The 12,816-nt window shown below is 47.7% G+C and overlaps 1 protein-coding gene across 3 annotated transcripts in view; it reads left to right on the top strand.

Moving 5' to 3' along the window:
* The window catches only part of LOC110521793 (cAMP-specific 3',5'-cyclic phosphodiesterase 4B), an 87,833-nt gene extending 77,395 nt beyond the window's left edge, over nt 1-10,438 (top strand). For all 3 annotated transcript variants that reach the window (XM_036969410.1, XM_036969411.1, XM_036969412.1), the window contains 7 exons: nt 541-634; nt 4,155-4,441; nt 4,592-4,756; nt 5,500-5,599; nt 5,729-6,006; nt 6,743-6,925; nt 7,125-10,438. In XM_036969410.1, coding sequence (XP_036825305.1) covers nt 541-634; nt 4,155-4,441; nt 4,592-4,756; nt 5,500-5,599; nt 5,729-6,006; nt 6,743-6,925; nt 7,125-7,541 — 1,524 coding nt within the window. In that variant the 3' untranslated portion in view covers nt 7,542-10,438. The remainder of the gene's footprint in view (nt 1-540; nt 635-4,154; nt 4,442-4,591; nt 4,757-5,499; nt 5,600-5,728; nt 6,007-6,742; nt 6,926-7,124) is intronic.
* The last annotated feature ends 2,378 nt before the right edge of the window (nt 10,439-12,816 follow it).

The following is a 12,816-nucleotide window of genomic DNA, read 5'->3' as shown; positions in this document are numbered from 1 at the left end:
CTCTCTCTCTCTCTCTCTCTCTCTCTCTCTCTCTCTCTCTCTCTCTCTCTCTCTCTCTCTCTCCCTCTCCCTCTCCCTCTCCCTCTCTCTCTCTGAAAAACATACACAGACAGATGCTGCTGCAGTGGGGGTGCTTCCCCACATTCCCATGCAGATCCTGTGTCGTTATGCACGGTTTTCCTCATAGACTGTATAATAATACAGGGTTTTATACATTGCAGATTAGCAGAATGTCCCCTTGCAATATGAACCATAAAGCATGAACGTGAAACCAGATGAATCTGCACTGTATAATAGGATGCTCAGGGGGTTTTAGTTGTTATATGAAAACAATCCAATTGTTATTTTCCAACTCCCTTTTGTACTGATTCTGTGTAACGTCTCGAGATTTGTTTCGAGATTTTGTTTAATGTTTGTATAAAGCTTGACTGAGCATACAGTAATGTTTTTTTTCCATGGAATCTTCCAGCACCATCATTTCTTCCAGGTTTTCCGGTAGTTTCCAGGATCCTGACCTTTTCCCCCTCTTATTTTCCCCAGTTCAAGAGAATGTTGAATCGGGAGCTGACACACCTATCAGAGATGAGTCGCTCCGGCAACCAGGTGTCCGAGTTCATCTCCAACACCTTCCTAGGTAAAGCCCTGATCACACACACACACACACACACACACACACACACACACACACACACACACTCTCTCTCTCTCATTTGGTCAGCGTTTCACAAACTCGGTCCTGGGCCCCCGCTGGGTGCACATTTTGGTTTTTACCCTAGCACTACACAGCTGATTCAAATGATCAACGCTTGATGATGAGTTGGTTATTTGAATCAGCTGTGTAGTGCTAGGGCAAAAAACAAAACGTGCACCCAGCGGGGGCCCCAGGACCGGGTTTGGGAACCCCAATTCATTTGCTTTTGATGCCTGACTGTTCCCACCCACTTCTTATAGCCTTCTTAAAACACATTTTAATACACCCACACAGATGCATATATGTGTGCAGTATACCGCAGTGTGTCTGTGGGGTTCCCCCTCCATTTTGTCTGGCTGAGGCTGGCTGTCTGCTTGTTGCTGGCGTGCACTGCAAAACACTGCATCGACTCTGGTTGATCTGTTTATGACACGTCCTGCCCCTCTAAATGCCTATCCAAACCAAATCAGAGAGGAAAAGCTTGAAGCTTTGAGATGGTTCGCTGGCGACGCACTTCATAGTGAGGTGCCTCTGCTGCTGGTTGATTGACAGCTGAGATTTCCAGGCAACATCAGAGCCGGTGGATAGACAGATTGCGAGAGAGAGAGGGGTAGTTGGAGGTTCCAGTCGTGACTCTGTGGATGCCTCCCAAAATGCACCCTGTTCATTATATAGTGCGCTACATACGCAATAGGGTGCCTTTTGGGACACAGTGTGATTGAAGAGAAAGGACAATACGGTCGTCCATGGCGTCCTGTACCATGTGTGATGCGCCGCCATCCGAATCCAGTCCTATTTAGTCGAAAGTGGATGGGATTCTCCCACTGCAGCGTCTTGAGCGAGAGAAGATGGGGGAGAGATTGGGAGGGGGGAAATGGGGAGAGATGGAGGGACCGGTGTTCCGCAGTAGAGGTGCGGCGGGGGCACGGTGGAACCCCCTCATGAAAACTGAGCAGCCCATTCAGTGACTCATCCCCATGTTAATGTGTCTCTCGCTTTCTTTGCCCCCATCCCTCCTCGCTCCCCCCATCTCTCCATGCCTGAGGAAGTGAGTGCGTAGATCAGACGCAGATGGGAGATGGGAGTTTCTACCTTTCTACCGCTCCATAGTTCCCTGTGGGAGTGGGTTAGAGCTGGAGCTGGTTGGCTGTTAATATGGGAAAGAGAAGCAGAGGAAAGCACTGGGAGACAGACAGCTGGTAGTTTGTACTGAGCTCACCACTGACTGGGATGATATTTCTAATTATGTTACAGTTCATTGTTTCTTTAGAAGACAAAGGCAGGGCCTCCCGAGTGGCGCAGTGGTCTAAGGCACTGCATCGCAGCGCAAGCTGTGCCACTAGAGATGCTGGGTTCGAGTCCAGGCTCTGTCGCTGCCGGCCGGGTACCGGGAGGCCCATGGGGCGGTGCACAATTGGCCAAGCGTCGTCCGGGTTAAGGGGAGGGTTTGGCCTTGTCTCTTGGCGCACTAGTGACTCCTGTGGTGTACTGGGCGCAGGGCACACTGACACGATCGCCTGGTGTACGGTGTTTCCTCTGACACATTGGTGCGGCTGGCTTCCGGGTTAAGTGGGCACTGTGTCAAGAAGCAGTGCGGCTTGGTTGGGTTGTGTTTCGAGAGGCACGGCTCTCGACCTTCGCCTCTCCCGAGTCCATACGAGAGTTGCAGCGATGAGACAAGACTGTAACTACCAATTGGACACCACAAAATTGGGGAGGAAAAGGGGGTCATAAAAAAATATATAGACAAAACAAAGGCAAGGGGATAAAATGGTTGACATTTAAGGCTGTCTTATTCAAATCTCCCTCTCTACAACACAGGCCATTAGACATCATGTTCCACCCATGTTGTTGTTCATATTGTCAAGTCCTGGGACACCTTGTTAATCCTCTGGTTGATCCCTTTAAGTGAGTGCATCATATTGGGCAACTCATCCCTGAGGGACTGTGGGTTGGAGATGATGGTGGACAGGGCTCTGTCCAGCTCGCTACCACAGTAACAGCCAGGCAGAACTCATTAAGGGGATTTAAAAGCCCAAATCCACCCACACACATGTGCGCGCTCTCTCTCTCTCTCTCTCTCTCTCTCTCTCTCTCGCATCTGAGCATAATATGGAACGGGCTAGAGGGGATTCAGCATTTCAGAAGAATACATGTGTGAGAAATAGAGAGAGAGGGAAGCGAGAGATGGGAGAGAGAGACGTGACAGTCTAGTCTGGGCCTCAGAGGAAAGAGGTCATGTCAACACTCCACCTGCATGAAAAGCGGTGAATTAGCAAAACCACTTCCGACAGACAGACAGACAGACAGACAGACAGACAGACAGACAGACAGACAGACAGACAGACAGACAGACAGACAGACAGACAGACAGACAGACAGACAGACAGACAGACAGACAGAGGCCATTATGTGAGGGTCCATACAAAACCCATTGAAAAATAGAACGACATTCTATGTCTATGACAACAACCTACTTCCCCTTCCATTCACAGAGTTCTGGTCCATTCTGTGTGTATGGGAATAGGAGAGTGGGCTCAGTGGCGTGTCTGAGCAGCTAGTAGACATCGCTTCACTGGTGATAATGACGGTGATAATGAACTACAGGACCCAGTGTGTTGCTCTTCCCCCTGTTTCCCCACGCGTCACTTTACAGAATGCTTAATCGCCCAGTCTCTATAATGACTGAAGGAGGAAAGAGGGAGAGAGAGAGGGGGGGGGGGGGGGGGGGGGGGGTAGAGTGACAGTGATTATTTGAATTACAGCAGTGGTAATTTAATAACTCTCAGCGGAGGGAGGGCAGGATAGTTCAGCTGTGAGAGGGTCGACTGCAGAGGAGTGGGCGTATACTGTAAAGAGCTATATACCACACCACTAGAGGATGTGATATCTCAAACATGTGGGGTTAAGAGCACTGGGTGAGAGGGGGTACAGCCCCCCCCCCCCCTCCCCTTTGCCTTAGAGATGTAAAACACCTCCGGGAGATGTGCATGTGGAACATTCGGGACCTTCTTTACCCCTTTGCTTCTCAATGGGATTGTCTCGGTGGTATTATCAACGTATGGCCTTTTTGAGTCAAGGGAGCAGGAGCCGAGCAGGGGAGAGAAAGGACCACAGAGAGAACGCGTTACCGAGGGGACGTAGCAGGTGATCCAGACTAGGGAGGAAGGAGAACAAGATGGATGGATGAATGAGTCTATTCTTTCCTTTTAGCCTGTACAGGTGCATCCAGACCAGTGCACCTGGGACCCGGTTCACAGGCAGAGTTCATTGCAATGACCTCACTAAACCAAATGTTCTCTGGCAGGGGAAGTGAAAGTGAACGGGTCATCTCACTCCCCTTTCCCTCCTCTCCTCTTTTGCCCTTCTCTCTGTGCTCACACACACACACGCACAAACATGTACAGAATGACACGGAGTATCCTAACCCCCCCCCTGTTTTCTCTCTCTCTCTTCTCTCCAGACAAACAGAACGACATGGACATGCCGTCGGTGACGCCCAAGGAGAAGGCCGGCCGGGAGAAGAAGAAGCAGCAGCTGATGATGACTCAGATCAGTGGAGTGAAGAAGGTCTCTCACGGACCCTCCCTCTCCAGCTCCTCCATCTCACGGTTCGGGGTCAAGACGGACAAGGAGGATATGCTCTCCAAGGAGCTGGAGGATCTGAATAAGTGGGGGTTGAACATCTTCACCGTGTCCGAGTACTCCGAACATAGACCGCTCACCTGTATCATGTATGCCATCTTCCAGGTACGTTATAACTGGCTCCTACACACGCGCACACACCCCCACATGCACACATATGCATGGCAGGCGGGCACACGCACACACACAATATGTTACAGCTGTACGTTTTGGACGGAAAACATGTACTGACTCATATCCTCGTGTCCCCTGCAGGAGAGAGACCTGCTGAAGACGTTTAAGATCCCGACGGAGACGTTTGTGGCGTACATGATGACCCTGGAGGACCACTACCATGGAGACGTGGCCTACCACAACAGCCTCCACGCGGCAGACGTGGCCCAGTCCACACACATCCTGCTCTCCACCCCTGCCCTCGACGTAAGCTTAAGTCCCTCGGGAAGAAATCCGAGCCCCACACCCTGCCCTTGCTTCACCATCCCACACCCATCTGAGCTCATTGAACTCCGGCCTTAGTGTGCGCTCGCCGTACTCCCGCCCCAACCTATGAGTCCTATCGTAAATCTTCCCCGGGTTTTTAAGTTCAAACTTGAGCACCTTCCCGAGCATGCTCCCAAAGTCATCTTCCCTCAACCTGTAGACATAAACCATTAGTTTTCCTCCTTTTCTCCCTCTCTCCTTGCCCCCCCTCCCCCCTCCCTCACTCTCTCTCTCACTCCCGCCACACAATCTGTTCGTTCTCACAGCTCCTTTCCCTCTGTGGTTCTATAAATACAGTGGAACCTCATCCATGACGCAGTCTAACAGCACGACCCAGCCCTCAACGCGTCACAAGCCACTCTCTTCTTTTTATACATTCACCCCATCCCTCCATCCATCCTGATTATGGCCCCGCTCTTAAAGCCAGCACACCCAGTGTCAAACCACTATGGCTGAGTGCCTATAGAGAGACAAAGTTAACATAAGCTAGCCACCTCGCTAATGTAGGCCAGCGCAGTGTTTTTTTTCCACGACGTTGGCTGTTAGCGATAGCGCACACCGGGCCATAGGAATCAATGAGAGTGGGCTGCGCTGAGATGAGCTGTTCTCTGTGCCTGTTGCTTTGAGTTTTTTTCTCTCACTTGAGACATTCTAAACCCCGGATCCTCTCCCTTTCAACGCAGGCGGTCTTCAGCGATCTGGAGATCTTGGCGGCCATCTTTGCTGCAGCCATCCACGATGTCGACCACCCGGGGGTGTCCAACCAGTTCCTCATCAATACCAGTGGGTCTCTCTACTACACCTGTTTACTGCGTACCTCCACTGGGAATACTATATCCATAATGTATAGCCATATCCATATTCATCGACGTAGTGCTGACCAAGTGACTCACTCTCCTCTGTCTTCCCCAGACTCTGAGCTGGCCCTGATGTACAACGACGAGTCCGTCTTAGAGAACCACCACCTGGCTGTGGGCTTCAAGCTGCTCCAGGGGGACAACTGTGACATCTTCCAGAACCTGACCAAGAAGCAGAGGCAGAGCCTGAGGAAGATGGTCATCGACATGGTCCTGGCCACTGACATGTCCAAGCACATGAGTCTGTTAGCGGACCTGAAGACCATGGTGGAGACCAAGAAGGTGACCAGCTCTGGGGTCCTGCTGCTGGACAACTACACCGACAGAATACAGGTGGGTTTATCCTGGTCGTCGTCCGGTCTCTTCCAGACCCTTCTCCTCTCCCTATTTGTATTGTAATAGCTCTAATTAGTGTCATTAAGGTGGCCTCCCACTGGCCTCCCGAATGGCGCGGTGGTCTAATGCACTACATCATAGTGCTAGCTGTGCCACTACAGATCCTGGTTCAAGTCCAGACCCATGGGGCGGCGCATAATTGGCCCAGTGTCGTCCGAGTTAGGGGAGGGTTTGGACAGCAGGGATGTTCTTGTCCCATTGCGCACTAGCAACTTCTGTGGCGGGCCCGGGCTCAATGCACACTGAAAAGGACACCAGGTGTAAGATGTTTCCTCCGACACTGGCTGGCTTCCTGGCTTCCGGGTTAAGGGGGTGTTGTGTCAAGAAGCAGTGCGGCTTGGCTGGGTCGTGTGTCGGAGGACGCACGGCCCTCGGCCTTCGCCTCCCCCGAGTCCGTACGGGAGTTGCAGCGATGAGACAAAGACTGTAACTACCAATTGGATACCACGAAATTGGGAAGGAAAAAGGGGTATATCTATTTTTTTTGTTTTGAAAGATGGCCTCCCACTGGGATGACCTCTGCTTCTTCATCTTCCTCTGCCTCCTCCCCTCTCTCCAACCCTGTTCACTGCCTCAATTTGTCTTCCCCTCTCCTTCTCCCCTATCACCCCATATCACTCCCTCCTACTTCTCCCTCTCTAACGGTTCTTCTCTCCGTCCGTCTCTCCATCAGGTGCTGAGGAACATGGTTCACTGTGCTGACCTGAGTAACCCGACCAAGTCCCTGGAGCTGTACCGTCAGTGGACCGACCGCATCATGGAGGAGTTCTTCCACCAGGGAGACAGGGAGAGGGAGAGAGGCATGGAGATCAGCCCCATGTGTGACAAACACACCGCTTCAGTAGAGAAAAGCCAGGTATGATATTAGACACACACACACACACACACACACACACACACACACACACACACACACACACACACACACACACACACACACACACACACACACACACACACACACGCACACACACACACACCCACATATAGCATTCAAGCATACACATACACTGATTCCTGACTCACCCCTTTTTTTCCCCCTCTCCTCTCTCCAGGTGGGCTTCATAGATTACATTGTCCACCCTCTGTGGGAGACTTGGGCTGACCTGGTTCACCCTGACGCCCAGGACATCCTGGACACTCTGGAGGACAACAGGAACTGGTACCAGAGCATGATCCCCCAGAGCCCCTCTCCTCCTTGGGCCACAGAGCAGGGGGATCAGGAGGGAGGCGAAGGGGGCCAGGTGGGAGACAAGTTCCAGTTTGAACTCACCCTGGAGGAGGAGGACTCTGAGGGTACAGAGAAAGATGAACAGAGCCAGGGGGATGAGGAGGAGGAGGAAGAGGATAGTCTGGGGGAGGCGTCTCGGTCTCCGGTAGACTACTCGGACTGTCAGGACCCCGAGGAATCCATGGAGCCCACGTCGTCCATAGAGATCATTACCCACGATGCATCACCCACAGACACATAATGGGCTCTGCTGCACCGCGAAGGTGGTTGGTTTCATGTTTTAAACAGGAGAAATCCTGCAGCTGTGCATTTTAACAAGCCCACGATGGGTTTAGTTTGAGCCCGGATGGGGCGTCAGTTTAACCCCACCCTATCCTTGCACTTGCGTTAGGAGCCGGCGACAGAGGGACAGTTTCAGTGGGGCGGCTACAAAGTTCTCAGGAAAAATGCTGCAAACATTTTGGACCTGACGGAACGGACAGGCCTCGAGGAAATGAAGGACTTGGGCCAATCTGGGAAACGGTTGTTTTTCCATCCAAACTGGCATCTGAAATGTTGACACTACTACTGAGAGAAGTTTTGTACCTTGTGACTTTTTAACGAAAATGGGATGTCAAGGGGTAGCGTTTAAACTACTGACGGATGGACGTGTGTTTTTATAGAGAGAGAAAACTGTTTACTTTTTTTCCTGTACCATTTGTCAAAATACTTTTGTGTCTTTTTTACTATTGTCTTTTTAATCCTTTTTTTATTTATTGAACACACTTTAGTATGTACGTGAAATGTTTAGTTTTTTTCTAAAGAGTTATCCGAAAGCTCAAGAGCAAAATCCTTTTTATATCTCAGACAAAGAGAACAGTCTTCCTTACTAGTATTGGGCAATAGAAGAAATCAAACTAACTTAGACAAACAGTTCTTGGACAAACTCATCAAATACTTAAAACACGACAACAAGATACCATTTCAATCCGAGCACAACATATATGTTTCTCTATGGAAATCACGATTCATGTTACATTGTTGCTAGATTGTTGCTTCATGTGTCTGACCTCACTGTAGATGAACGGTAGGCAGATAGATCACTATAACTCAGCAAAAAAAATAATAATTAAACCCATTTCTCCCCATCTAATCTGCTTCCCCTCATTCTCCTTGAAGGACCCCCCCCCACTACCCTCATGGCTCAAATCCTGATAATACTCAGACTTCAAGTTAGAAGGATATTTCTAGCTCCATCTCAAGGTATCCTGCTATTGTGTATTAATCCTATTCGACCAAATGATTCCAGAACCCGCCTGGTTCTGATGCTGTAACAAATCAAGGACCCGGCCAGATGATGAAAGGTGGCTAGGCGGCTGCCTGTGTAGAAGCCCAGTCACACCTTGGTTAGCTGTGACTATTATTCACGTTTTTTTTTTTTTTTACAAACTCCTGACTCTGACCCCTAAAACAATCAGGTCAGCTATTTCTTCCTCCACCAAAAAAGGGAATAACTGAAGGAGGTGCTGCGTCTGCCCATTGACGTCAATCGAAACATTCTTTTTTTTTCTCTCTTCCCTTCCCGCTAACTGTATCACATTTCCTGGCCGGCCCGGGGAGTTTATCAGGATTTGATCCGTTAGATGTAATCTTTAGAATAGATTTGGCACTTACAAACTGTAGAGTTTGTGCTTATTTTGAGAACAATAGGATGATAACCCACAGAAGGGTATCTAGAGATTTACGTGACAGAGATACCAAACCAAAAGGCCCCCGGACAGTGTAATTCACTGTATCTTTGGGTCAGCATTAAAACCATCCACGCCTGAAAATCTGCTAGGTAGATCTTCCCTTATAGGTCTCCATGACTGGTTTTCAGATATCACCAATCCTCCCTCCATTGTTCCCTTAGGTTTACTGACATACTCAAAGGTACTTCAACTGCCTTATTGACTATACCCTCACTTCAGCAGACTTACATGGCAATCGTGTGTGTCAGTGAGTGAGTGTGTGTGAGTGCGTGTACGAGTATCAGAAAGTGTGTTTGTGAGAGTGAGTGTGTGTGCGTCCGTGTGGCCTTTGCCACCTGGCCTGACCGGACTCCACACTCCTATTCCTGTTTGTCACTAGAGCTCAAGTTGGTCCTTTGCTGTTTATAACAGTGTATTTATTACTTTCAGCTGTACATAAGAATACTGTTTCAGTCAGTGTAAATCTATTTAAATGTATATGTACTTGCATTACCTGGAGGTTGGTGGTGTCTAGCGTGTTCAAGGCTCTGTGTCTGAGTCTTTTTTTAGATTCTTTATTATAATATTGTTTCCTTTTTTTATATATATATATATATATATTATATCCTAAGTAAATATATTCACACAAATGTTTGAGTGCCCTGAGCAACAGCTAACAAGACATATACACAACCTGTAGGTTGACAACGCATAGAGGATATGTTAAACGACAGAGACCTGGGAAGAGCTAAAAATAAATACAAGCCCGCTGTGGCTTTTATACTGTAGCCTATCACTTAGGCTCGGTATCAATATCAGACCTACAAACCAAGACTCTCTGAGCAGCTTGTAGTAAGCTAGTAACCAGACTCCTCTGTATACAACATTTTGAATGCAGATGGCTGATTTTGGGGTTCAGATCTACTGGTTCAACGGCAGCAGACAGAAACAACAGGAAGACAGACGCACACAGAACCAAGTGTCTTCGTCTTCACACCTCGCACGTACTTACTTATATGTGAAGTCGTTCAAGGGGATTATTGGTGGCATGCTACAATATCTCTGAGCACCCGCGTGATGAATCGTTACAAAAATGTGATCTTCTTGTAATTGAGCGTGCTAATGTGAACTAGTTCTATCCGACCAAAACTTGTTAGCAGTTTTGAAATTCAAAATTTGTCATCAGTATAACATTGTTAATCTATGTTCAAGCTTTTGGTCTGAGTCGTTTCCAAGTGACTAGCCAGACTTAGCACTATCTGCATGAGAGGTGGTTTTTATATGTCTGTTGAATACCTACCTACTGCGTTGCAGTTGCAGGCGGACATATTAAATGTTTCACACAATGTATGGTATAATATTGTATATTGTGTTCAAGTATCTGAAAATCTGAAATACTTTTTCTAATTAAAAACAAAACAAAGCATGACATATCTATCTTTGTCCTTATTTCACAGCAGTAGCACCAGCTCAGTCATCACATGAGATGTGTTTTAACTTGGCGAGACAGGCACATGCCGCGACATTTCCTCCTGACAGACAGTCTAGTCCTTACATGACATAAGGCCCACAGTGACACACTCGCTGTAGGAAACCAGTCAGGAGTTCTCTTCATATTCCATGGTTCAGAGACTTTTTGAGTGTTATTGGTAAAGGTTGCCTCAGGGAGAGGCTGTTTTAGTCCTTGAAAGCAGAAGATCCACCTGTGGGTTCACCTAATGAGCCTCAGCCTGTCCTCAAGTCGTGATGTGCACCTCTTGGTTTGACCTTATAGACAACACAGGGACACACAGTGTACACACACACACTCACTCTCTCTCTCTCTCTCTCTCTCTCTCTCTCTCTCTCTCTCTCTCTCTCTCTCTCTCTCTCTCTCTCTCTCTCTCTCTCTCTCTCTCTCTCTCTCTCTCTCTCTCTCTCTCTCTCTCTCTCTCTCTCTCTCTCTCTCTCTCTCTCTCTCTCTCTCTCTCTCTCTCTCTCTCTCTCTCTCTCTCTCTCTCTCTCTCTCTCTCTCTCTCTCTCTCTCTCACTCACTCACTCACTCACTCACTCACTCACTCACTCACTCACTCACTCACTCACTCACTCACTCACTCACTCACTCACTCACTCACTCACTCACTCACTCACTCACTCACTCACTCACTCACTCTCCTGACCTCGCTCTTTGGGTGAATCTTCAAAGAGGAGTGTTTTTACAACAAAACTCATTCTCTCATCTCACTCTCCCGTGGCCTTGCCTGCCCCCTTACACTGCACCATGGCCTCAAAGAACACCGACATACAGACACTGATAACTCATTGGATAAAGCTACCTACGCACATGGATGACCGTGAGACTGATATAAAAGGCCAGATTTCTCTCTTCACACAGAGAGAGAAGAAGTTTACAGTGATAAGTTATCTATAATCTTAGGGGGGGAAAAAAGTGTTATCGAGAACCTTAAAGGATTCTTCGGCTGTCCCCACAGGAGAACCCTTTCAATAGCCCTTTTTGGTTGCTGGTAGAACCCTTTAGTTTCCATGTAGAACCGTATCTGGAAAAAGGGTTCTACATGGAAACCAAAAGCGTTCTACCTGGAACCAAAAAGGGTTCTGCTATGGGGACAGCCAAATAACCTTTTTGAAACCCTTAAGTTTTATATAATAATAAGTATAATAACACAAAAAATACCCAGAATGATTCCCAGCAGCATATTGAGATATGAGACCATTAGCCTCTCCCCAGTGGCCAGGGGAGAAAATGTGAGATATTTTGACGAGGATCAGGCTAAGATTTCTCCACTTTCTCTTTCTGTGTGTGTGTGTGTGTGTGTGTGTGTGTGTGTGTGTGTGTGTGTGTGTGTGTGTGTGTGTGTGTGTGTGTGTGTGTGTGTGTGTGTGTGTGTGTGTGTGTGTGTGTGTGTGTGTGTGTGTGTGTGTGTGTGTGTGTGTGTGTGTGTGTGTGTGTGTGTGTGTGTGTGTGTGTGTGTGTGTGTGTGTGTGTGTGTGTGTGTGTGTGTGTGTGTGTGTGTGTGTGTGTGTGTGTGTGTGTGTGTGAGAGAGAGAGAATTATAGTTTATTGCAATCCTCCTGATCCTTTAAAATGTTTTCGATTCATCTCTTCTAATATAAGGGCCAACGTTACATAGCCCAGCCAGCCACACTGATAAATTCTAAATGAGAATCTGAAACCACGGTCCTGCAGTCGGTGATGGCAACAGTGTTCAATCTAGATTAGGGGTATTCAAACTTTTTCAGCAGGGGACCTCATTATTTCTGGGAACCCCATTTTCTTTAAAATATGTTTTTGCGACCCCACCCCAAATCTACTGACACAACCTAAAATCGGTTTCTATTTTTACATAAACAAATCATCTTACATTTATTGCATCTCTTTTTTAAATCCCTTATCAAAATGAAAAAAAACCAATACTGTAAATACATTTACTCAATAAAATAGTGTTTTTCTAATTATCTCTCTTGAAAACATTTGTATATTGTCTCATACAAAATATTACGATTACAGATTATTGTAAGAAAAAATACCCCCCAAAAATGTTACCCCACTGCAGCTCCCCAGCGATCCCACTAGGGGTCACGACCCAGACTTTGAATACCACTGATCTAGATGACCTAGGGTTAGCATTTCCTAACTGACAATGGCTTGATCTTGTTCTCTCATAAAACAATAAGGGACTCTGACGTAACTGATCAGAGATGAACATATCTAATTCAGTTACTACTGCAGAAGTATAGCTATGGTCACCAAGACTTGACTGAAAAAAAGAAACGACACATTGCTTCATCCCATTTCTTTATGGTTCA

Source organism: Oncorhynchus mykiss, chromosome 30 (genome assembly GCF_013265735.2).
Source record: "Oncorhynchus mykiss isolate Arlee chromosome 30, USDA_OmykA_1.1, whole genome shotgun sequence".
Classification (NCBI taxonomy): Eukaryota; Metazoa; Chordata; class Actinopteri; order Salmoniformes; family Salmonidae; genus Oncorhynchus; species Oncorhynchus mykiss.
This window is presented reverse-complemented; position numbering and strand designations above follow the sequence as displayed.